Here is a 26,225-nt window from a genome sequence, read left to right as displayed (position 1 = left end):
GCACCCCTTCATTTAAGAATGAGATTAATGACAATGAGGAAACATATGCACAAGGGCTGTCAAATGGTTTTGTTTTTTTTTTTTTAAATTGTGATTAATTGCTGAATTTCAATAGTTAATTATGATTAATCACATTTCTAATCGCAGCTTTAAAACTCCATTAGGTCCATATTAACAAGGTGAAGCAATTCTTACCAGAATGTCTTGATTGGCAAACAAATTAATGCAAAGAAATTTACTTTATGATCTTGACTTTTAGATGTATTTCTTTCAAATCAGTGCTACACTGCTACAGCGTGGTCTGAAACCATGACTTAGTGGTAGGAGACGACTTTAAATGGCTTATTCTGGGGCATTGGTAGCGTAGTGGATAGTGCCGGCGCCCCATGTACAGAGACACTGCCTCACTGCAGCAGTCGCGAGTTCAAGTCCGGCCTGCAACCCTCTGCTGCTTGTCAGTCCCTGCTCTATCTGTATGTCCCCATTTCACACACTGTCCTATCCATTAAAGGCAAAAGGCCCACAAAAATAATCTTTAAAAAAGTGCTTATTCTGTGAAATACTTTTTTTTTCTTTTCTTTTTTTTTAAAGGATTACACTGTTACACAGACAAACCACTTGTCATTTACTGGACACATTTCCCCCAAAAATACAACATGCTAATTTTATTAGCACAAGCCTTTGGCATTTTATATTGTATCAATTAGCTTAGCAGCTAGCAGAGTTTTCCTCTACTTATATAAAGCCAGGATAAATCACACACTGGACTTAAAATGCAGGTCTGCAGTCAGTTGCCAGCCATTTAGCAAGCGCTGTAGTAAACTCCTTGGATTTTGTGTCATCCACAGGTCTGTGGCGATAGGTGGTAGCTCAAACTAGCAGCAAGATAACAGCATGTGATTACTGCGATTAAAAAAAAAATGCTATAAAAAAGTGATATATGCGGACCTTAATGTCATTGCAACTATCATGTTAACGCTGACAACCATAATACACTGAACAAAAATATAAACGCAACACTTTTGTTTTTGCTCCCAGATCTAAAATATTTTCTATACACACAAAAGACCATTTCTCACAAATATTGTTCACAAATCTGTCTAAATCTGTGTTAGTGAGCACTTCTCCTTTGCCGAGATAATCCATCCCACCTCACAGGTGTGGCATATCAAGATGCTGATTAGACAGCATGAATATTGCGCAGGTGTGCCTGGGCACTGCCCAGAACGATTGTGATTGGTTGAAAGAAATACAAGCAGCCGGGCGTTTTTTTCTCCAATCTTAAAGTGAGAGTCGGCCTGGGTCTGGTGAGCGAGACTAATCCCCATAGACCCTCATGTTAAAATACCCAATTTTACAGCAGAAATAAACATTTTTACAGCCTGGTACAGATAAACACTTAAGGTCAGGTCAGATAATTTCTACATTCATGACAACCGTACGGGGAGTGAATTTTTATATAACTAAGTTATATAGAAGGCCAAAAGTTACACATATTTAAGGGTGGGGACTCTTGAGTGACAGGCTTTCTGCGAGACATCACCACAGTCTATGATTCAGATCCAACCCTTGCTCCTCCACAGCTCCACCCTATTGTCCAAATATGGTCACTTAAATACCAAACTGGAGGCTTCAAAACAGCACTCCACAAACCAGTGGGTGACATCATGGTAGCTACGTCCATTATATATACAGTTTATTCATACAGTCTATGATTCTGTCGACATTTCTTACAGTGTATTATTGCTTACTAGCTCACAAGGGTTAGGGTTGGATTGACACAAGCTACAGCATTTAAATTAGAAAGCTTTGAAGGTGCAATGTACATGTCTTTTACTCTTGACAGAGCTAGGGTAGCAGTTCCCTGTGCTCAAAGTCTTCGTGCCAAGCCAGGCAAAATGACCAAAACATCCTCCTGTACTGGACAAACAGAAGTGAAATAATAGTTACTTATTATTACTTATTACATGTAGATGACAACTCTATAAAACATATCTGAAATATGTTTGATCACTCTTTAAACAGGAGACAGCATGTTTGTACACAGAGATGGCACTATAATGCCACTATGATGTCCATTTTTTATGCACTGTATTCTCATAGAACGGTTCATATGATATCCTACAAATTTGTGCCCCACAAATGATGTTACATCCTCTACCTACAGTTACGTAATTAACGTTAAGTTACGGAAGTTAGGTTTAGGCAATAAAAGTTACTGAGGTTAGGTTTAGGAAAAGAAACATGATGAGGATGTATCTTAAAATAACTCAAAGTTCATTCAAAGTTCATACAGATCCGAACACCTGACTCCAGGGGAAAGTCCAGGGCCAATGTCCGTTTTTTTGTGATCCATCCACCACCCCATCCTGCCTCCTTACAAGACTGCGTCCTTGTTTAACTCCTGTCAGCGCATTGGCCATGTGATCACAGCTTTATAAAATACGTAGGATATGCACAAATTTTGGTGCTTTAATTGTCACTACCTCCAATGCTGGCTTAAAGGCAAGACAACTCTGTACCCCCACTGATTGTACCTTTTGTAAAGAGAATGGTGAGGTGGCATAATGGCATGGAATGTAAATCTTCTGTGATTAGGCTGTTCATGTGACCTTGGATAAGAAGGCAGACAAATGCAGTTCTAACACATTTTTCTTTTAATTAAGTGCTTCGTCATTACCGGTAAAGCACAGAACAGAATCTGTACATATTCATGTTTGCCATATCAAAAAGTACCTCATTATAGAGCCATTTATAGAGTTATTCACAGTGTTGGTTCTCTGTTGAGGTGAGTGAAGGTTATAAGACATATTAGATCAACACATTCTCATCCCAACTCATCAAATGCCGCTGCTTTGTCAGTGGACCTGAATGGCAAACAGTGATGCAGTGTACCGAGTACCCTCCTGCTTCTGTTTCTTAAATTCATGGATGCAGTGTCAATTTCCTCTTGTTACATGCATTGTGTATTTTCCAAATACACTTCTATTTTCACAGGAAATGTATAGTTTCTGCTCATTACATAGTCTTTTTCAAAATAAACTTACAACTTACCCAAAACACCTACTTTTTACATTTATTTCCTTAAGTTTAGGCAAGAAAAGCACCTGGTTATGTATAGAAAATAAGCACGGTTGATACTAACGTAATTTAACCTCACATGATATACATCAGTACCACAGCATGCTACACATAGCTTATCACATTGTTAAAACAACTCAACTGTCTTTTGGTTTCACATGGCAAACAAACAGCCAACCCGGCCTCATTCCTAAGTTGTTGATAACTGGCATTTGGTCAATGACTTCTGGTGTCAGATACCAATGAAAAAAGCTGTCCTTTCACCTGGCCCGGGACAAAAACAAAACTGGCAAAAAACAACCACTAACTTTCACCCGAGAGGCTGGTGTTCACTTCCCCTAAGATTGTATGCCAAACCCTGTTCTTTTGTCCTAAAACCAGCCACGTGCTTTTGTTGCCTAAACCCAACCTTGTGTGTGTGTTGGCTAAATGTAACCATGTATGTTTGTTTTTAAAGGTAAAAAACTTCAATTCACAATGTTGTGCCGGCGTAGTGCATTTATTTTTAGAGTAGAGTATGCAAACTGTACATTTCCTGTGAAAATGGAAGTGTATTTTGAAAACAGACAATGCATGTAACAGGCTGAAGTTGACATTGCGTCCCAGAATGTCAACAACCAATGCAGCTAGGGTACCTTGCACATCATATGTCGATGTGGAAAGTCCATGATCAAACGTCGATATATGACAAGGTTGGAATGAGAATGTTTTGGAACAGCAGACTCCTGGGTGAAAGTTTAGTGTTTAACTGTCTTGCCTTTGTGCACTGAAGCGGACATTCACTGACATAGCTGCTACGACAGTTGTTGGCCGCTGCATCAACAACAGCTGCCGCCCAGTGCATATTATACCCAAGCCCCCAGAGAGAGCACCGCGCTTTGAAGCCAATTTTACATAGTGGCCAAAAGTGGAATTACAACGACCGGGTCCATCACGTCATGATGCCATGGGGCCCAAAAAGACTTTTTCCTGAGACTTGCATTGGGAAAGACAAGTCTGTAAATCAGTGGATAATTTTTTTGATGTCACAAACTTCTGTGAAATGACTCGTTCCACTATCATGATTTGATCCATTCAGTCTGATAATATTTGGAAAGTTTAGAAGAACTGCATGATTAAATCATTTTATTCCCATTCAGGTTAGCGCAGCACTAAACCAGAAGTGAACCACTTGGCTGCGTTCGGCCATGCTTGACCGCCATGAGTCTCTAGTGCACTTGCTCTATGGGCCCCGCAATGCGGAATATCTGGGTAGTTTCATACTGCGGAAATAGCAATATTTTTGGCTTCATGCAACACCATGAGCAACTTTCATATAAATGAACAGGGTCCCACCTCCAGTGCTATATCCAGGTCTCTTTATAAATAATTATACCGCTGCAAGAGGTGCTTTTATATGTCATTATCTAAAGCCCAGATCACTGACAAAACAGCACTATTTGACAAGTTGGGAACGAGAATGGGCTGATTAGATTCGTCACAAGGAATCTTTGCCTTCTCCTTCTGGCACAGTATCAGTTGTACAGATGGTCACCTTCAAGGTCTACAGTGTAGTGCATATGTAATGTGATCACATTCTTCTGCTCTCATGCCTCCATCCTTTCCTCCTCCCTGCCCTGCCCTTCTTACTCCCTCATATGTCTCCCATCCTATCTCCCTATCCTCTCACCCAATGCTACCTCTGCTTATTTCCCTTCTCCCCTTGCTCTCCCACAGACAAGCTGTGCTTCAACACTTTCTTCAATAACGAAGATATGCAGGAGATCACCAAGCACTTTGTGGTTTGCCACGTTGATGCCCCGGGACAGCAGATTGGAGCACCACAGTTGCCACAGGGGTACAGAATGCACACATACATGCACATTGACACACACACACACACACACACACACACACACACACACACACACAGGATTGGTGTATGAATGAATAGATAATACTGTAATAGTTTGAAGAATCCATGAGTAATTTGAATGCATTACAATTCTAAGTAAACACAGATGATTTGAATGCATTGATGACACACAGCATGTGAAGCAGTGATGACCAGAAGTTGTGTCCTTTCTCTCCACAGGTATCAGTACCCTACTATGGACCAGTTGGCCGGGATGCTGCCCACTGTGGTGCAGCACTTTGGGTTGGTGCTTTCAAATGACACATATTCCATATTTATTCACAGAGCCAACGCAGCCAGTGTTTTATAAGAGCCATCTGCAGGGGTGTCTTGTTTTCCTTATACTGTACAAGCTGGCAAAGACGAGCAAAAACTATCCATTACGCCTGTCCCCTTTGTGTTATATACAAAAGTATCATTATTTCTGTTCAGTTTTTCCATTTAACAACAATGCTTTTAATCATTTTAATACATTGAAAATGATTGTAAGTATGCACTTCCAGTTCAGTTAATAAAGAATTGCTGACAAACAAAATAATTAGAAATAAAACAAAACCAGTCAACACTTGTGTAAATTAGCAAGGTTCACCTTATTTTCTGAGGCATTTGTGTGTATGTGTAACCAGCATGTTCTCATCCCAAGTCATTACATATCAATCAATCAATCAATCAATCAATCAATCAATCAATCAATCAATCAATTTTATTTATAAAGCCCAATATCACAAATCACAATTTGCCTCACAGGGCTTTACGCTGCTTTGTCAGTGGACTTTCACTGAAAAACTGAAACATTATTGTTTGGCTCTACATTCATATGGGAAGTGAACAGGGGCCTCCTTGGTGAAAGTCTGGGGTTTTTCGGACCTGTTCCCCACTCCACCCACCCGTCCTGTAGGGAGTTCAAGCTCCTTATATTACGTCCTTATTGGCAGCGTTTCAAATCGATGCCATCCAGTGGCATATCATACCACTGTGACGGGTACCGTCCAGCTGACCGGCAGCAAAAGGTGGTTTTTGAGCATCACTGACATAGCAGTGGGATTTGACGACTTTGAAATGAGAATTGAGTGTGGCATTGTCATGATTGGATGACTACATTGTCAGCCAAGCTCCTCACAACCCCACCTGGTAATCTATGGATCACACTATATCATCATCATGATACCTGTGCTGAGAGTTTTTACTTTCAGATTCAAGAGTGTCACATCTGACTTGACTTAGGACTGGACCTGCCTTAACTAAGGACTCTACTTGACAAAGCCTGTGACTTGACTTTCCGAAGAACAATTGATTTGGGACTTACTTGAGACTAAGACCAAATGACTTGAGTCACATCTCTTTCAGCCAAATATTATGTGGAGACGTTTCTTGCCAACAAGATGTAATTTTAAAGCCATTTATGCTCTCTTCACATATGAAAATAGTCACATCTGTTTCAAACCTTGTAAATGTCACTGCCCTCATACTTCCATGCGTCCTTTATGACAGCATAGAGACAGCCAATAGATGGCACTAGAGGGTGTAGTCTAAAGCCTAAATAATATGAGGTGACAGTGCAGGAGGTTGCCATATTGTACGTTTATGGAGAGCAGTGGTCTGTTCGGCCATTATACGCATCCCAACATGTGGACGAACAATTATTTTCACTATATTATTGATTCGAACTGCACGCCATTATTTAAATTTTTTTTGTTGTCTCCTACAGTCATACCTTGCTTGAACTACACTACACTGCCTTAATGATCTCTGGTGGTATCTGTAAGCTTTCAGAAAATGTGCACAAATACAGATGAAATGAACGCAGAGTACTGACAGAAGGCTCCATCCGCCTCCATATCTAACATTGAGCATAAATGAGCCCTTAGTCTGGACATGCAGTATCAGCCACAGCTGAGATACTTGGCTCTGCATGAGCATGAGTTCTAACTTGTGCTGTCAACAATGCAATTTTGTAACACTGTGTAGGTGCACCAGACAACACAGTCAGAAATCTTGTATCCAAGTACACTCTACACATATAACTATTTACAACAGTGTATTATTACTTATTTAAAATATCTCTAATGGATCTGTTTTAGATTCAAAAGCATTGTTGGGATCGGAGTTGGAGCTGGAGCTTACATTCTGGCCAAGTTTGCTGTAAGTCACTTCCTTTTTCTTCTACCTGCTGTACTACTCTGTTCAGAATGAGTACTGGGTTTAAAGGGATAGTTTGGATTTTTTGAAGTGGGGTTGTATGGGTAACTTACCCATTGTTGGTGTATTGCATGCAGGAGATGTCAGTCGGCATGCCCCCAGTTTGGAGAAGCAGGCTGGAGTCCAGGGAAGGGAAGCTAAGCAATGTACTGCTGTCAGGGTCAGCAACAAAACATTCTTTGAACCACCAAAAAAAAGTCCCTCCCAAAAGAATCAATATCTGTTTAAGTGTATGCTATATTCAGAGTACTTTCACCGCTTTATGTCTCCATCAGACAGCTTCTTCTAACAGGGACGCCATTAACAGCTTCAGTTTCCTATCTATGCTTTTGTCAAAGCCACCAGACTCTATTGAGAAAAACAGTAATTTTTAACACACCGGACACAGGAGCTGCTGGTTGACTGCAGCTTTAATCAGTTAGCTAGTTTGTGTTATTGTGTGACTTTGTTAAATCTGAACTAATCCTTTTAAATGTAAAAGTCATAGTCACACATACAGAATAACTATTAGAGGCAGTGGTAGACCAGCAGCTCCTGTGTTCAGCAATGTTAAATCACTGTTTTGAAATCTGGCATTGAAGAGAGCGATGTAACAGCTTCATGTTCCCATTGGAAATCATCTTCTGACATTCAGGTAAAGCAGTGAAAATATTCTTAATATATTCTTAATACCAAACATTTAAACTGATGCTGATTTTTTTTTAGGTGGGATCTTCTTTAGGTGGCTAAAATATGTTTTGTTGCTGACCCCTCCTCAGCAGTACATTGCTCAGCTTCCATGTCAGACTCCAGTCTGCTTCTCCAAACTGGGGGCGTGCTGACTGACATTTACTGTATGAAATATACTGTCTATGGATAATTACCCCATACCCTACTTCAAAAAAATGATCTATCCCTTTAATATTCAGATATTCAGGGTATATATTTTCGAGCAGTGCTTTTTGTTAAAGCATGCTAACACTGAATACAAGGCTGGACTTGCATGTGTTTTATGTCCTCTGCTCTCAGCTCATCTTCCCTGACCTGGTAGAGGGTTTGGTTCTGCTCAACATCGACCCCAACGGCAAAGGCTGGATTGACTGGGCTGCCTCTAAGGTACCTGTCTATTACTATATACTAATGTTTCAAGTGGGCACACAAACACTTACAAATGCTGCTTTTTATCACTTCTTACAATAACATTCTCCCTGTCTTTCACCCAGCTGTCAGGTCTGACCAGCGCTCTGCCAGATACTGTGCTGCCACATCTTTTCAGCCAGGTAAACTTAGGGTTTCGGGAATTAAATTGGACAGCAATTGTTGGTTTAATTGCTAATCCAGTTTTCCTCATTCTCTTGTACTTCTCAAAATTATGATAAACAAGGCAAGGAAAAATGGCATTCCTACTATTCCAATCAAAGACTATACTGAGGAAGTCCAAAGATGTGTTACAGGCAGATTCTGAGCCAGTTTGTGTGTTTGTCTGCAGGAGGAGCTGATGTCCAACACAGAGCTGGTGCAGAGCTACCGGCAACAGATCAACAACACCATCAACCAGTTCAACCTGCAGCTTTTCTGGAACATGTACAACAGGTGGGGTAGAGAGGTACAGTTTCCTACCTACCCATGATTATTTCAATCTCCTGCAATAGGCCGCATGCATAACTGTCATCGAAACGACACATCTGTGCTGTCCGTGATCCGGTCTTACTGGCTGTCCCTCTAAAAAAGATATCATTTTGGCATTGTTACTACCTCTGATGCTTAAAGGCGAGACAACTCTGTCCCCCCATTCTGTGATTGTACTTTTTGTACAGAACAGCGAGGTGGTATAGTGGCATGATATTCCCACCTTGAAGAGGCGCTATCAAAGGGGCTAATGTCAAACACTGTACTGTCTATTTCATTACTTGTAAATGTATTAAAAGGTGGAAAACTAGAATGTAGTATGAGTGTTATGTAGGCTTTATCAGGGTTGCTTGTGATAGCTTGTGAAGTGTAAGTGTGCTTTAAAAATGTCATAAAATAAGTCAAAGTATAGTGTGTAATTAAAAATGGCATAGTATTTCATAAAAAAGTCATAGTATTTCATGTCATAAAGATGTCAAAAAATATAATAGTAGCCTATGTCATAAAAAAGTCAGTGTGGCCCCCAAACATATGACGGCTCAGTCATCAAAACTTTGAGAACCCCTGATCTATACAGAATGGCGAGGCAGAAAAACGATGTGAAATTCCTGCCTTGAAGAGACGGTGTAAAAGGGACTTATCTATCAATACAACATACACACAAGCACACACGCACAAAAACACATCAGCACTTTATCCTATAGTAACATTAATGATATCTCTTTCAGTCGGAGGGACCTGGAGATGAATCGCAGTGGGACAGTGCTTAATGCCAAGACCCTGAAGTGAGTCTGTAGACACAGTGTCATTATACAACCAATTTATTCTGTTGCTTTGCATCTTCTCACCATGCAGAAATACCTTCTTTTGGCACAGCCTAGATACATTTTTCAGCTTTATTGTCAAGTTTAAAACATTTGTTTAAAAAATAATCCAAAAGTATTCAAATGAAATAAGTTATATTATTTTGATAAGCAGTATTGGGCAAGTTTGGATGTGTGGATCAGTGTGGATGAATGAAAAATGATTTACCTGAAATCCTGCTGGTAACATTAAAGTATTTTGTTACTGTTAAAACGTGATATATTACTGTAATGTGTTACCCCCAACACTCATGATCAAGTAATTGAAATACTTTAATCACTAACATTTTTAAAAGGGTAACTAGTAATATGTAGTCTGTAATCTATTACAATATTTCAAAAGTAACCTCCTCAACACTGACTAAATATAATATTTGGCAGGTTTGTACTGTTGAATATTAAGACATCACCTTTTTCCTGTTATGGGATTCTATAAACTAAACAAGAAATGGATGAACAAAATAACAATAAGCAGAATCATACCAATACTGAAAATAATCAGGCCTGTAACACCATTCTAATTTAAGTCAGAATAAGGCCACCTCTAGCCATTTGTCTAAACATTGTAAATGTTCCTATAGGTGTCCTGTTATGCTGGTTGTGGGAGACAACGCCCCAGCTGAGGAGGGAGTGGTGAGTCCATCCATCTTTCTTTCCTGCACGACATTATCTACCCACTCTGAAAACTTTTTTCATCATGCACGGTATTTCTTTTTCATCAGCCATCTTCCCTGTTAGCTCACTTCTTTAACTTGACTGAGATAACCCTCTCCAGCTCCTGAGGAGTATTAGTCTATCTCAGCTCCTCCCCCTGTTGTTGCCTTGCTCAGTGTTTTGTACTTGGCATTTAAATCCAGTTAGTGACTGTTTGTTCAGTAAAACAGAAACAGGTCAGCCAGCAGAGATGTGTGTGTGTGTGTGTGTGTGTGTGTGTGTGTGTGTGTGTGTGCGCGCGTGCGCGTGCGTGCGTGCGTGCGTGCGTGCGTGCGTGCATGTCTGTTCTTCAGGGACCAGATGGCTTCACTCTGTCTCCGGGGGTTTTCTAGTTTGAAGTGGCCCAGATATTTATGGTTCTGCACCAGTTACTCTGCTGCATGTTCAAATTGAAATCAAATCACTCCTCTGTAAGATGGAGGAATGGGATGGGGGTACACGCGGGGAGGGTGGGGAGTGATGTTGTTATAAAAGAGAGAGAAAGAGAGAAAGATGGAAAGATGAAAAGTGACAGAGGGATGGAGGGAAGCAGCGTGAGAAAGTGAGAGCTGAACAGAGGTTGTTTTATCAGATGTGACAGATGGAGGTCATATTAATATTTTGTCTATTTTGCTCCCACTTATATGACACATTCCTTTGTACACAGTGAGCAGTGAATAATAGAGAATATGTTGAGAGAGGCACACATTTAAGATCTATATTTGCAAATTCTGCCACTCATTCGCAAATATTTTATTGTAAATTTGCAAATCTTCATGTGATTTAAAATTATTATCTGATAGTAAATATTAGTTCTACAATTCTTCATTATGAGGACTTTAAATAAAACATTTGATGATTAAAAAGAGAGAAACACATGCATTTCCACTGTGAGTTCATATTTAACATGTCAGGGCAGTAAAATATGGAATTTGGCAAAGTGTGTGGAGGATTAAAGATTAAACGCAGCAGGAAGCATCAGAGAGCAAAAACATGTTCCATGTGTGTATGACACTGTGTGAGGGGTCATGCATGCGTGTGTGTGTGTGTGTGTGTGTGTGTGTGTGTGTGTGTGTGTGTGTGTGTGTATGTGTATCTATCTGTGCACATCTAACTACTGTGTATGTACACTGCTGCTGTGCTCTCAGCCTGCTGAAGTGACTCATCTCTGCACCACACTGCAGTATCTGGGTCATTCATGTACACACGGACTGATAAAGTCTCCATGTTTACATGCAGTACATCCACAGCTCCTCTTCAAATTCTGGCCATCTTTAATGCTCTATGAAGTTAACAACTGTTTTGTTATTGCAGCTTTTGGGCTTATTCACTTCAATTTGCTGTTTTTGTCCTCAAGGTTGAGTGCAACTCCAAACTGGACCCAACCAACACGACCTTCCTAAAGGTAACTGTTTGTCCTCATGTCATCTACAACCACTTTATAAATAGACAAAATGTCTAATGTGTTGAGCAATCAAAACCCATGTGCAATACACACCCTGCACACCACATTTCCTGGGTCAGCAAGGAGCATGGAAACATTTACGTGTTTCATGCCCAGAGGGGAGTGAGGTGCAACACAGCTGACATACATCCAAATCTTTTCACCAATCCTGTGTCATTCCAGCGAGCACAGACTCAACATGTCCAAGAGATAAAACCGTAGGAACAGGCAGGGCATAGACCACAATGCTGCCGTGCATATGTCTTTGGTGCTCACCCAGTTGAACAAGGCTGCTACCATGTAGAGTGTGCGAAGACCACAGTGGGAGGGTCCCTGCCTGCCTGTCTGCAGGCCTTGGAGATACTTAAAGGGATAGTGCACCCAAAAATGAAAATTCAGCCATTATCTACTCACCCATATGCCGAAGGAGGCTCAGGTGAAGTTTTAGAGTCCTCACATCCCTTGCGGAGATCCAAGGGGAGAGGGGGTAGCAACACAACTCCACCTAATGGAGGCTTACGGTGCCCCAGATTCAAACATCCTCTGTTTTTAGTCTCATTGTAGCCTGTAGCTCTAACTGCTTCTCTCGTGCATGACCAGCGAAAGCACATGAACACACATGAACGCGGTGCCCATGTCTCACAGTTTTGTACAAGCGTGCACACGTGAGCGCTTGTGCTCCATTAGGTGGAGTTGTGTTGCTACCCCCTCTCCCCTTGGATCTCTGCAAGGGATGTGAGGACTCTAAAACTTCACCTGAGCCTCCCTCGGCATATGGGTGAGTAGATATTGGCTGAATTTTCATTTTTGGTTGCACTATCCCTTTAAAAAGCCATCTCGCAAGGCATTTCTCGGGTAGGATCCTCACTAAAGCACACAAACAACTGTTTATTGTGTCTGATGGCGGCAATGAGCTGATGCCATTTTGCCTCCCTGTCCCCCTCATGGGGTGGAGGACAAAAGGCATCCAATTGTATAACTGTCAACCTCTACTTCCACTTTCCCAAACTTAATGCACATTTTCAGTGGGCTAATGCTTGCACGTGATTGGAGGACTGTATTACCCATACAGTCCAGTAGAGGCCAGAACCTGTGTGAGATAGAACAGCTTTCCTAACATTGTTATACGCCCTACATAATAGGTAGCTACATGCAAATTAGTCTTGATTCATTGCTGCAAAACCTGTTTTTTTTGTTTGTTTGTTTGTTTGTTTGTTTTTTAATGAAGGCAAAGTTTGGAGTACACATTCATCATTTCCATTTCATTATTTCTAACTCTAACAATGTCAGCATGTCATGTTCATTTGCTATATTTCCTATTCAGACTCATGTGTGTTTCCATGGAAAACAAGAACATTTCCAAGTGATCACAAACTTTTGAGCAGTAGTGTGTATATATCTATATATATATATATATATATTTATTTTTATATATATATGTACTCTCAAATACTATATGTGAAAGATTGCTAAAACTTTTATAAATGAATCTACTTAAAGATCTAGGGCTCTAGTTTCCTGGCGCGGCGCAGGGTGGCGCAGGGTGGCGCAGGGTGGCGAACCCCGCGCAGAGCTAGTTTCGAGCAGCGCAACCTGAGGCGCGCTCAGTTTGGTAGTTTGGCAGACCGAGGTGCGCTGAGATGGGTGTGGCGGCACAGCATGGGGAGGTGTCGACAGATCCAGCTTGGCGCAGTGACAGTTTGGTGCCAAAAGGCTTCACCGAAGGTGCGCTAAAAGCTCACCAACTGAAACCAGGTCTACTGTCAACGCAGGGGGAGCGCAGCCGGTGTAAGTGAAAGTTTGGCTGACCGGCGGACAGTGCGCACGCGTCACCAAAACCTCACAGGCAGGTTTCCAGAATATCTGTATATCTGTAATCAGCACATAAATGTATCTCTATATCGACTGTCCCGTCACATCTGATGTCAGATCAAAGGGGATTGGCACCGTTTGGCACGTTTGGCACGCGTAATGGAAACCCAACCTGATTTGATTAACACAGCTGCAAACTAATGAGTTCACATCCCTCTCAGCCAACCACAAACAGCCACAGCATCAGATAGGGAGTATATATTCAGCATCTGTCATCTTAGAAAAGTCAAAAGAAAAGAAACAGAGTGAGACTGCGAGAGAGAAAGAGAGAGCGCGCGCGCACGAGAGAAACGCAACATTGATTTACAATTGTGGTGACCTCCTCCCAGGCTACCTTTGCATCATCAGCCCGTGGAGGTCTGCTCGCAGTTCCGTATATTCGGACACTGCGAGCTTGGACCTCCCGGACCAAAACATCAGTTTTCTCCTGGGGGAAGTTTGGCTGTCTGTCGCTGCTGTTCTCTTCTGCCATGGCGAATTGAGTAAACTCTCATTACGCCTTCACGCGGCGCATTTAAGGACGAGGAGAGGGGCTCATGTGATTGGTGTGATGTGTGTAAAACTCACTCCACGCCTTCTCTCCTCCCTCTTTCCAACTTGCGCAGGTAGGCGGGACGGAGGTGGGAAAGACGAGTAGCTGCGCCAGCGCGCACGATGTGCCAAACTTGCAAAATCCGCCTGGCCACACCCAGTTGGCAAAGCGCAGGTGCGCTGCGCCCCCGCCTCGCCCGGTCTGCGAAACTAGAGCCCCTAGTGTGTAGGATAACTTGTACAGTATAGAAGTTACATCAAATTTGATATAATGACAAAAGAAGAACAAAAAAGTGAAAAAGAATGAAAAAGAAGAAGGTGTACATTGGCTCTAGTTGTGAACTGACAGCAGTTTGGTTCACTGATGCTCTCTCCTTTTGTTGTAGATGGCTGACTCTGGTGGGCTTCCCCAGCTTACACAGGTAACACACAGACAAACAGCCTAGCATAATCAACATCCTGCCACAGCATCAATTGAAATGTAAAACTTCAGATAGACCATAAGTATATCGTGTATTTGACAATATTATTCTCAAATTCAATGACATTAAAACTCTGATGTCTTTGTTTTCCAGCCTGGGAAGCTGACTGAAGCCTTCAAGTATTTCCTGCAGGGAATGGGCTACAGTAAGTACCCTTACAAAGGGACTGTTAGTGAGTGAGAGTGTGAGTTTAAATCTACAGTATGTTTGTGTTTTTGCCCTTACAGTAATTTCTTCTAGCAAGTTATTTCAGCAGTATTATTGTAGACTTGTATGAGTGTGTTGTGATGTCATGTATTTCACATGACACATGAGCTGTGTTAATCTTGCCCTCTGTTTCCCTTGCCTCGTTCTCTCAGTCGCTTATGTGAAGGATCGGAGGTTGAGTGGAGGGCCAGGTATTTCCTCCTCCCCCTTCACCTCTGACCTCTTATTGCTGCCCTGTTTGATGACATTGGCATTTTGGAATTCATTTTTAATTTCATTTGGTTATGAATACAATATTTCAGGCTGTTATGTTTTTGGTTTTTTTTGCTATCATTTCTAGTGTTTTAGTGGGGTTTTTTTGTTTTGTTTTTTAATCCCAAGGACCCCATCATTGTTTTATCAAAAATATTTCTTCCTCCCATGAAAAAATATACTGCCCTTACTTCCCCTTCCCCCCATTCCTTTACCATTGCATCTCCAATACTGCTCTTTGCATGGCCTTCAGCTAGCTTTGAGCACAGCATTATGGAAGTTTGTATTAAATGACCGTGTTTTTAAATGACCACCAAGTAAGGGCTTTTAGGCTTTAAAGGAGAATGGCCGAGAGAACATTAAATAGTTTCTCTATTTCTCAAATGAGCAACTCAGTGTAACTACAGCAGTGCTTATTGCAGTTGGGCTTTTTACTCTAGTGACTGACGTGAAAACAGAAATGGCTCCATCTAGAAACATTACAAAGACTCACTCCCTATGTAGATATAAACAGCTAATTCTAAGGTGAGAACACAACAATTCTTATTTTCAGGTCATTGCACACTAAAGAAAACATATATATTCTATTTCTGCCTATATACTCTGCTAAATCCTACACACTGGTCCTTTCAAGCTGTAATGGTCATTTTTGTGGCCTTAAATATTACCATTAATATATACAAATGTGAAAAAAAAATTAAAAAAAATCAGTTTCCATGCTCAAACCATTCCAGCTATTTACTGTTTTCCTGAGTTGTATTACTGTAAGTCAAGAAACACTAAAACTAATCATAAAAACAGACAAATGAAATAAATTCAGGGTTATCAGCTGCACTAATCCATATTTGTATAATAACAATGGATCAAATCACTGTGCGCCTTGTGAAAGGGGTCATTTGTTGTAATGAACCCACAGAGAGACATACTTCACCTCTGCAGTTCTTTGCAGCTCTGCAGTTTCTTTTTTGCCTCTTGAGGCTTGAGGTTATGGTTTTCTACCCGCAAAGTTCACTATCATCAGCCCTATTACCATCATAAGAAAAAGCTCTGATAAACCCAAAGTGCACTACCTTATAATCACCAAAAGACAGACTAAATACCATTTGTAACTAGCTGGTTAGCATAGTTTAGCATTTTGTAGCTTGAGAACCAGATATTTTTCTCAGGGGTTGGTAGAGACCAAAACAGAGCTAAAAGAAAAATGGACTGTAATTCATCGGGTGGCCAGAAACATGACTCCATATAAATGCTACATCAAATAATACAGCTTTAAGGCAGAGTAAACATTGTAATTGTAGAGAAACATTTAATCCTAGACTCATCACAATTAATACATAAAGCTTGATGGGTTATTCCAATGCATTCTCATCTCAATTCGTCAACTTTTTCTGTGGACTTTCTCACCTACTTATGATGCTCCTCCTGCATCTGTTGTTGACATTCCGGTACACCCTGACAATTTACTCTTGTTAGATGCATTGTGTCTTTTCAAAATAAGCTTCCCTTTTTACAGGAAATGTAGTTTCTTCTCGTTAGATGCATACAAACTTTTTTCAAAATAAACTTACAATGATGGTAAAACACCTTCTATTTATGTTTATTTCCTTGTGAAAAGAAAGCATGTGGTTACCTTAAAGGCAACAAAAACACTTGAACAAAAGCACCTGGTTAGGCTTAAGCAACAAAGGATTAAGAAGATTTAGAAAAAGGTTTAGGTTTAGTGAACAAATGCACTGGGTTAGGTTTAGAGGACAAAAGCACATGGTTAGGTTCAGGCAACAAAAGATTTATAAAAAAGGTTTAGGTATAGGAGACAAAAGCACTTTGTTAGGTTTAGGGAACAAAGCCACTTGATTAGTTTAAGAGAGCAAAACCACTTGGTTAGGTTTATGGAGCAAAACCACTTGGTTAGGTTTAGGGAACAAAAGATTGGGAAAAATGCTCAGGTTTAGGTTTGGCATTCACACAGGAAGCGTACAACGGGCTCCCCAGTAAAAGTCCGGGGTTTGTTGGACCCATCCACCACCCCTCCTGTCTGGCATATAGGGACTTTCTAGGTCCCTATATTAGGTCGTTACTGGTGGTGAAAATGATGCCAGCTGGTACATTTCATAACACCACGAAAGGGGCCTTTGTGCGTTGCTTACGTGTACATCCACTAATATAGTGCCAGTATGTGACAACTTCAGCTGACTGCTCCGTGAACCACTGCCGCCACCCGGTGTATATTATACCACCATGAAAGGTGCCATTGTGCATCGGTATCTAACACCCAGATCACTGACAAAGCAGTGTTATTTGACGAGTTGGGAATTAGAACAGGCTGGTTATTGCTGACCTTGAAAACAGCTGTTGACTGAACAATCTCAATTCAAGGCCCACTTGCTGACTTGTTCTAATACAATTAATTAATCAGTTTAATACAATTAATAATAATAATGTTCCAGTAGGAGAACAGAGCTTTATATAACAAAGTGCATGGTGCTGTCAATGTGTCTCTGTGTAGACACATTGACAGCTTTAATTATTAACCCTTACCATTCAGGGCTGTTGAGTAAGCCAGGCAGCTTCCTTTTCTCACCAGCTACAAAAAGGGATGTTCTTCAGTTCTACACATTGGCATGTGTTACCCATTATCTCCACAATATTAACTGATAAAACATGTATTTCTTTATTTATAACATGTAATGCTGACTTCTTATTTTCATTTCTGCCAATCTTCCCAGTGCCCTCTGCTAGTATGACCCGCCTGGCTCGTTCCAGGACAGCCTCCCTGACCAGCGCTAGCTCCATGGATGGGTCCCGCTCCCGGGCCTGTACCCACTCCGACAGCACCGAGGGAGTGGGGACCGTCACCCACACCATGGAGGTGTCTTGCTGAGGTGCCAGTCAGTCATAGAAAGAGGGAGGAAGGGGCTGGAGGGATGGAGAGAGAAAGAGAAAGATGGAAGGGATGACAGCAAAGAAGAGAAGAAGGGGAGTGGGGGGTGTGAGGAAAATGTGAAGTAATAAAGGTGTGACTACCTCTCCATAGCCAGACATGGTAGATGGTAGAATGAGACAGCAACAGGAAGGACATTTCATGAAATAAGGTGGATACAGCTCTCTCTGTCTTAATCTTTCTCCTCCAGATCCCTTTGTCTGCCATCTTCTTAGCTCCTCCACTGTAAAATACCATATGCACCTTTAAATATCCACCTCAACCCCATCCCGGTCGCCCAGCACTTAAAGATTTAAGCAACTGTTTTTATTCTTGCAGTGTCATTCTTGTATTTGCTAACTGTCTCCTCATTCTCTCCCTAACCCCCCACCCCTCCACAAAAAAAGAAAGTAACCCCATCTGTTAACAGTCCACACAGCAATACATGATACAACAGCTGCTGTTCATAATGTAAGATGGAATTCTGTCAAAGAAGGTGAAAGAGCAGGACATAGCAAGGAAAACAGAGGTGGTCCTATCATGAAAAAGTGTTATGCATCATTGTTTTGCAAGCAGTTTATTATTTTGTTGTATGAACAAAATGTGAGTATCTCTCTCTGTGTTGTTTGTAAGAGCTGGCTATTTAGAGCTGTAAGGAGGTGTGTGTCCAGAATTTGACAGACAACAGAACACAGCCAAGTGCACCTGAGGTGCTTAGAGACTATGTTAACTTTTTTTAGTCTAAGAGCATAGCCAGACTACACAACACCAATTTAAAGCTGCACTTAGTAAGATTTTATATCAAACTTGTTAACTACACTTTGAGTACAAAAAAGTGATATCATCTGCATACAGACATTTCAGGCCCCCAGTCGTAAGCAAACTGAGATCTAGCCACTACACCACCGGGGAGGTTAGCTGACACAAATACAGCTCCATCCATTTTTATTACTTTGAGCATGATCATCTGTACATGATATGGCCAAAGTATAACTTGCCCTTTCATGCATAAATTATTACGACCTCAGTCAGAATTTGTTTCTTAAGTGTTTGTTTCTTTTTAGGCATAAAATAAAAATTATGAAGTTCATCAAGTTCAACATGCATTTTTCAAGGACATTTTTACATTTCCACTCGGATGGACAGCATGCGTTTAAGCTTTCAACTGAAGAAATATTAACCAATTTAAAGACTGATATACATCATGTGAAACTATAAAAAAAATATATTTTTTTAATGTTGTTAAACTAGTGTGCTAACATACACATATAACATATTCTAATATCGTTCAATGCCATGCAAAAGCGTTAAACTTTGCTCCTGACTCTTCAGATTCTCCTCTCTTATTCTACTTCTCTCTCCTGTACCTACCTCCCACCCTCCCTCATTCAACTCCTTCCTCTTCATTCCTCAGACCACCCCCCACCCACCTCCACCTGTTGAACTATATGATTTTTTCAATGAACATTTTCTGTAAAAATAACAAAAGTATTATCAAAATATTGTTCCTGTTACAAAACCGGTACATTATATTCTAATAGCATAAATCAATTTATTTTTCAGTCAAGAAAATCACTGCAGATGAAGATTTTCAAGATCAACAAAGTTTCAGTAATAATATTAATTATACAGTAGTTGAAATATAGGCAGCGATGCATGATGTCCAGGTTAGTGGACAGATGATTAATTGTAATTTCCTCACAATATAAAATGAATACTTGGAAAAATGAACAACTGTATTATTCCTTAGATGGTACTTGATGTTACCAGATTTTTTTACCTGCCAGGGTCTCCTATTATAGACGGATTGGCAAGATATTCTTGAGCTGCACAACATCTCTTGCATTCAGTCGGCCATCTTTGTTGTGAGAGATTTGTGTTGCACTGACAACACCTGGCCAATGGGTGGGAGTGTATGGTATGACGCACTAGGGTCCACTGTAATGTATTAAATGCAACTATAGCATCAAAAGCCATGCATATACAAGAGAATGGCTTTGAAATAGCTGTCCACTGCAGTGACCACTATGTATGAAAGGGCTAGACTTTCATTTGAATGATCTTGATTTTGAGCAAGATGACAATCTGTGATTTGTTAGCCACTGGAGTCCATCTATTGTTTAGTATTTAAAAAAAAGCATAAAGTGACTGATACAAATATACAATCCAATGTAGTAGCAGTAAAGTAACTATGAAGCACTTAATCAACAAACAACAGGAACTGGACTTGTGTTTGCAGACTTTAATCACTAATAATCACTTTTTGTGAAATTGTCAATATCCTACAAAGATGGGTAAGGAACTGCTTAAAAGTTTTAGGTATAATGTTTGTATGTAGCATGTAAATTTAGAAATAGAATTATGCCCAATAGAGGAATATTATTGTAGATGTATGAGCTGAATTAGTGCCCCACAAATGATGTTACATCCTTAAAAGTACAGTTACGTAATTATCATAAAGTTATGGAGGTTAGGTTTAGGGTTCCAAACATGCGTCTACAGGGGAAGTCCCGGGGTAAAGTCTTCATTTTTGTGACCCATCCACCATCCCAACCTGCCTCCCTACAAATCTGCTTGGGACTGCTTCCTTTTCTACTCCTATTTTATTGGTCACGTGATCCCAGCCTTTCAAAATACATGGGGTATGTACAAATTTAGTTGCATTACTTTTTGTAGGAAAATGTACGAACAGTTTATGAGAACAGCATGAGCGCTGTATGGAGCATCACAGACTGGTCAGGCTGGTGAACATGACACATCACATTATTGGTTTTTGAAATTCAAATCTTCACCTTATTCTTGCCATTTGGAGTCACATTAGTGTAATGTTGCTGAGTCCAGCTTTAAACTGCATGTCACCTCACATGTCTGAACCAATCCACTACATGAATATAGGCTAGAATAAGTATTTATTGATATGTATATGCATGCGAACGTTGTCTTAGGGCATTCTAGTATCTGAGTAGTATCTAGTATAAGGGCATTCTTCGTTAACACTTTACATGTGGCTCGTTAAAGAGAGCCAAGGATGCAAATCACCATCATCAATCTGCAACTCCAGTGCATGGATGTGGTTCTGGCCATAGTCGGCTCTTTGTGGTCTCTAACAGGACAATCACACTCTGACCTACACCAAACTAGACCAGGGGGACCGAGGCAGGACCGGGTCAACCCAACAACTTCTCTTTCTGGGTCACAACCAAAGAACTGGCAGCAGCCTTCCCTTACAGCATCCAGCCCCTCTCCATGGATAAGCCGAAGCTATCCCCCCCCAACCCAACATACACAAACACAAACCACATGCACATTTTCAAAAACCTTTTCAAATGAAACCTGCATGGGTTGTGCTTTCATATAGCCCTTTTCCACCACATTAGCTCTGGTTCTTAAAGTGATTCTGTTCAGGACTCTTGGAACCTTGGTGCTATCCAGCAAACCAGCCTGTGTTCTGTGTATGATCAGAACCACTGTAATCAAGGACATGTAAACAGAGGAAGTTGCACAATACCAAACTGAAGTAAACAGTGGCAAAAGCATGAATTACATTTATTACCTGTGAACTTTTGTTCTATTATTACAGATTTCTCACTTGACTTCTCCATTTTTGCCTTCTCCATCCTCTATTTCCAACCTGTGGAATATGACACGCCAACTGATGTCATCACAGTTGGCACTTCAGGGGTCTCATCTATAAACACTGCATACAAACAAAACAAGCAAAAGATGTGATGTAAACAGACTTTATGGGGAAAAACTTTGACCCATGCATTGCTTACAAACATTTTGGAGACGGTATATTGGCGAGGTGGAAGCCTGACTGTTGAAATTGTTGAATATTTTTTAGTATATGCTATTTTTGGCTTTTTTCTGTATGCACATTTTTAGTATGAATCTGATGCATTGTTTTATAAATGAGACCCCAGGTCAAGACAAACCTCTTATGTTTTGGTTTCAGGTGAGAACCAACTTTTCAGGTGCTAAACCAATTTATTTGAGGTCAAAATGCTTTGAACAGTTCAAAATTAGGTGTGGGAACTGGAACGGTACCAGTTCCATATTGGTGGAAAAGCGATATTAGAGACCTAAGCAAAAGAAAACACATAAATACACAAAATTCACACTCAAGACGGAATCCATTGTAGTCAGTGTGTGTTTTGATGTGATGTGTGACCATAATGTCACCAGCGTAGTACATGTATATAAATGTAGTTTTAGACTAGTGAAGCTGTGTGCTGTTATCTGCTGTAATACTGGACCACCTTGTCAATTGTGATCAGAGATGGGGTCCCTTGGTTTAATGAACAGTATTCATGTACCATAGTCACCCTCTGTTTTCTCCAGTTTTACAAAAAAAACAAACCCTTTGGTCCCCTGTCAGAAGGGGTGTAGCTTCCAATTGCTGAGGTGTGCGCTTCCCTGAGGTGGCCTGTAAGGGGCGGGGCTTTTTTGGAGCCATTTGGGCGCCAAGCTCGGAATGTAGGGCAATCCCCAGCCACCTTAAAAAAAAAACAAAAAAACCTTTCCCCCAAAAAATCACAAGGTGCCCCGGCTCTCACAGGCAAACCCAGTCGCACCCTAAAGGGCTATCAGCTGAAGTCACTTTTTAATATGTGGGTAGTGTAGGTTGTGTTTCTGAGCACCAGGGGGCCCTAGAGACTAGCAGATTGATAAGATTTTTTTTTTATCAAGCAAAGAAGACAAGGAATTGTTATCCAAACATAGAGAGAGATTCTGACCTGAAAATGTAAATGAATGAATGAATGTTAAAGGAAAAAGAATGTGATATTATTTGATTTTAAGCTGGAGAGATTGTTGTTGAATTGTGTGAAATATCCAATAAATGTAAAAGTTTGAAGAAAAAAATTGACATGGGAAGGAGAGATTATGAGAAGATATTAGACAGTCAGATCAAACACCTCAGTTTCTCCTCACGGAACCTCATGGATGAATTTCATGAACACTCAAGTTTGCATGTAGCGGAGTACACCTTTCAGTGTTTATCTTTTCACCAAGCTAGTTTCTGCCATCTACTCCTACACGATTTCTACCCAAACTGCCTGGGGGGCTCCTGAATGTATTTTGTCCTTTTTGAAGTGCTGTACAGTATTGTCAACCTACGCCTCTCAGAACCCCACACTATGCTTTGCACTGCCCCACATCTTTAACATTTAACCCTGTATATGAAAACCCAGCTCCTTCCTGCTCTGCCTCAAGGTCTATAAATAATGATGTTAAGTAGCGATTTGTGAAAGTCGACAGCTCCTGTAAGCTGGCTCTCGATCAGTTCATATAGACCTTAATCCTCCTTGTTCTTGTAGATGCTTTTTATTTCTAGAGCAGGTGACCTGAACCGAACACTCTAACACTACTGTATTGTTAAGAAAACTTCAACATATTTCTGCTCCTCTTCCCTCTAAGTTTCTCTTTTTTTAGGTAACAATAGGGTGTATCCTCATCTTGGTATAATACTGGCTCATGTGTACTACTATTCTTCTTCTTCAAACTGCCACTATGATTGATTTGTATTGAGCAATAAGTTCTTTTTTTCCATGTTTGGTTGTTTCATATTGTGGGAGTCTTCCCTATGAGCTTGTTTGTATTCACAACAGTAGAAGGACTCTTACCTACTTTGCTGTCATTCAGATATGTAATGTAAAGTCTAAATATATTATATACAAATAAATATAAAAAGTAATCTGTCTGTCCATGTACTGATCAAGTAACAAGCAAGAAATAAAGTCTTTATGTCAGAATTTTGTGGAGTCAGGTGTCTGATCATTTTACGTTGTTTCAATATGTGGTGAGCAGGTCTGACTTTAGTTTGCACAGATTATTGCGGCAATATCACATTTCCTTTGTTTCTGAGATTTATATTATTAGCATCCTGTAGAATTCACCTAAATTCACCCGAAAACCCTATCCAAGGCATATCTTAAGTAAATTGCAAGCTGTTCTTGTTCCGCTTTTGGTACATATTTATTTATAGTCTCATGTGAAGATAACATTGAAGTTGTGTCCCCAGCAGTCAGAATCACTTGCTTCTGTCAGTAAGTTAAATACATTTCAACACAGCAAAATAAAATTTTTTTTTATCTATCTTGACCTGAATATTGTCTTGAAAAAAGATGCTGCAGATGACTTCAAGAGGGAGGTATTAGCTGACAAATGCAATGGGATCATATTATGAAGCCTCACATAGTCAGAATTCAAAGTAAATAACAACATCACAGAAAATAAGGTTTTTCTCGGTTTAGTCCAGGCGCTTAGAAACACAAAAATAGGGTAAAACAATTAACTTAATGTATGAATATGATTAAAAAACTAATAAACACAGACAGAGAAGTCTATTTAGGAGCTTACTATATTAAAAACACTTCTACAAAAACCTATACTGATAAGAAAAACTGTTTTTTAAGACAACAGAGGAGCAATTTGTTTCTCATTTCTGTACGCTTCAGTCTATGATGACAATAAGGGGTTAACAGAGGTGGGAGCAAGTCACACGTGCAAATCATGAGCAAGTCTGAAGTCATAACCTTCAAGTGTCAAGCAAGTCCCAAGTCACTGTAGTGAAAATCAATCAAGTGAAAGGGAACAACATAAAGGGGTGAGTTTTTTTAGGATATGTGTGGATTTACTGAAAGAACTATATTTCCCAAGATCCTTTGTTTGTTGTTAATTTCAGTGTTCTGGTAATGAGCCAATGTATTCTCAATTTGTGATGTACACTGAGCCAATCAGAGAGAACTTTGGGGGTGGGGAAAAAGTCAAGTTCGGGAGAGATGATACAGTCTTGGGTGAAGGAGGGAGAGTGGTGTGTGGATGCGCGGCGAAAAGATGCTTTAAGTCGAGGTGGACAATATTTGCAGACTAAAATCAATTTTCAATCAATCAGTTTTATTTATAAAGCCCAATATCACAAATCACAATTGGCCTCAGAGGGCTTTACAGCATACAACATCCCTCTGTCCTTAGGACCCTCGCAGCGGATAAACCCCCCCCCCCCCAAAAAACCTTTAACGGGGAAAAAAAAAAAAAGGGGCCAACACTAGTTAGTGCCAGCGCAAGTATTATTTTGCAGCGAGTTCACATTACACGACTGGCCGACCAATCTTGAGTCACGGAGACTATCGTAATCTTTTCAGTGTTCATACCTGGCAACGTGTGTTTCTGTCATCGGGAGTCTCGCCAACTAAGTTACGACCTGTGAGTGCACACCACAAGATTTCTCCATCGAGCCCTTGCCGACAGAGCCCCAGATAACACGGTGATGTCAACAAACTACGTTTTGTCACGTGTGAACAAAACAGGATATTATGAAGTTCCCCGGTGCTAAACATTACTTGTCAACATGGATGTCCGACAGCTTGGAGCTCTGCAGGTCGTTTGCGCTGAGAAGAAACAGGAAAAGAAGAAAAGGATTTGGGTGAAGGAATGGGTTTCTGCACGTGGATTGCGTGGGTTGTCAATTCTGCAGAGAGAGTTGGAGGTGAGTTCTATGAATGAAACTCGGTTGCCACTGTGCCACTAGCCTATTAGCTTGCATTGTACTGTCTATATCAGGGGTGGCCAACCAGTCAGAGACCAAGAGCCACAAAAATTACCGTGGCAGTACAAAGAGCCACATCATACACGTGAGCTTACAAACGCACTCCCTCTCTCACACAAAAACGAAATGACATAAAATCAAAATCCATACATTCCAATTTTCAAAGCCAGATTCATTTATCTCACACACAAATGAATAACCATGAATAGAGATACACACACCCACAGTCTCTCCCTCTCTCACTCTCTCCACACACATCCACACAGTCTCTCATACTCTCTCCAGATTAGTGTTTTCACGGTACCAAAATTGGGACCCACGGTACGATACCAGTGAAAATATCATGGTTCTGAGTAGTATCACTATACCACAGCAAAAATGAGGCAGATGTGCCTTTTGTCATTTATAAAAAGATAAATGACTTTTCTATAATACTTCAATGATATTTCAATGGAATAAATTACTTATTGACTTATTCATACTTCAAAAACAGCATCAATAAGTGATTAACATAGGGGGGATCAAAATAAAATAAATAAATAAATAAAAATCAACCAGCCACCCTCCTCCCCTGACAGTCCCTTTATAGAGAGAAATGTGGACGACTCGTTTCCCCTCTGACACTCCACA

At 40.5% G+C, this 26,225-nt stretch overlaps 1 protein-coding gene across 2 annotated transcripts in view; it reads left to right on the top strand.

Annotated features, from left to right (window-relative positions):
• LOC126407414 (protein NDRG4) overlaps positions 1 to 22,909 on the top strand; it is a 29,295-nt gene extending 6,386 nt beyond the window's left edge. Inside the window, exons 3-15 of one of the 2 annotated variants that reach the window (XM_050072283.1) lie at positions 4,798 to 4,918; positions 5,156 to 5,218; positions 7,057 to 7,117; positions 8,183 to 8,269; positions 8,377 to 8,433; positions 8,643 to 8,746; positions 9,511 to 9,567; positions 10,227 to 10,278; positions 11,696 to 11,743; positions 14,572 to 14,607; positions 14,761 to 14,812; positions 15,027 to 15,065; positions 17,853 to 22,909. In XM_050072283.1, the coding sequence (XP_049928240.1) occupies positions 4,798 to 4,918; positions 5,156 to 5,218; positions 7,057 to 7,117; positions 8,183 to 8,269; positions 8,377 to 8,433; positions 8,643 to 8,746; positions 9,511 to 9,567; positions 10,227 to 10,278; positions 11,696 to 11,743; positions 14,572 to 14,607; positions 14,761 to 14,812; positions 15,027 to 15,065; positions 17,853 to 18,007 (932 nt within the window). In that variant the 3' untranslated portion in view covers positions 18,008 to 22,909. The remainder of the gene's footprint in view (positions 1 to 4,797; positions 4,919 to 5,155; positions 5,219 to 7,056; positions 7,118 to 8,182; positions 8,270 to 8,376; positions 8,434 to 8,642; positions 8,747 to 9,510; positions 9,568 to 10,226; positions 10,279 to 11,695; positions 11,744 to 14,571; positions 14,608 to 14,760; positions 14,813 to 15,026; positions 15,066 to 17,852) is intronic. The other variant, XM_050072284.1, reaches the window with a different exon arrangement.
• The last annotated feature ends 3,316 nt before the right edge of the window (positions 22,910 to 26,225 follow it).

This window comes from Epinephelus moara, chromosome 20 (assembly GCF_006386435.1).
Source record: "Epinephelus moara isolate mb chromosome 20, YSFRI_EMoa_1.0, whole genome shotgun sequence".
In the NCBI taxonomy this organism is placed as follows: Eukaryota; Metazoa; Chordata; class Actinopteri; order Perciformes; family Serranidae; genus Epinephelus; species Epinephelus moara.
The sequence above is the reverse complement of the archived record's forward strand: the minus strand, read 5'-3'. Positions and strand labels throughout refer to the sequence as shown.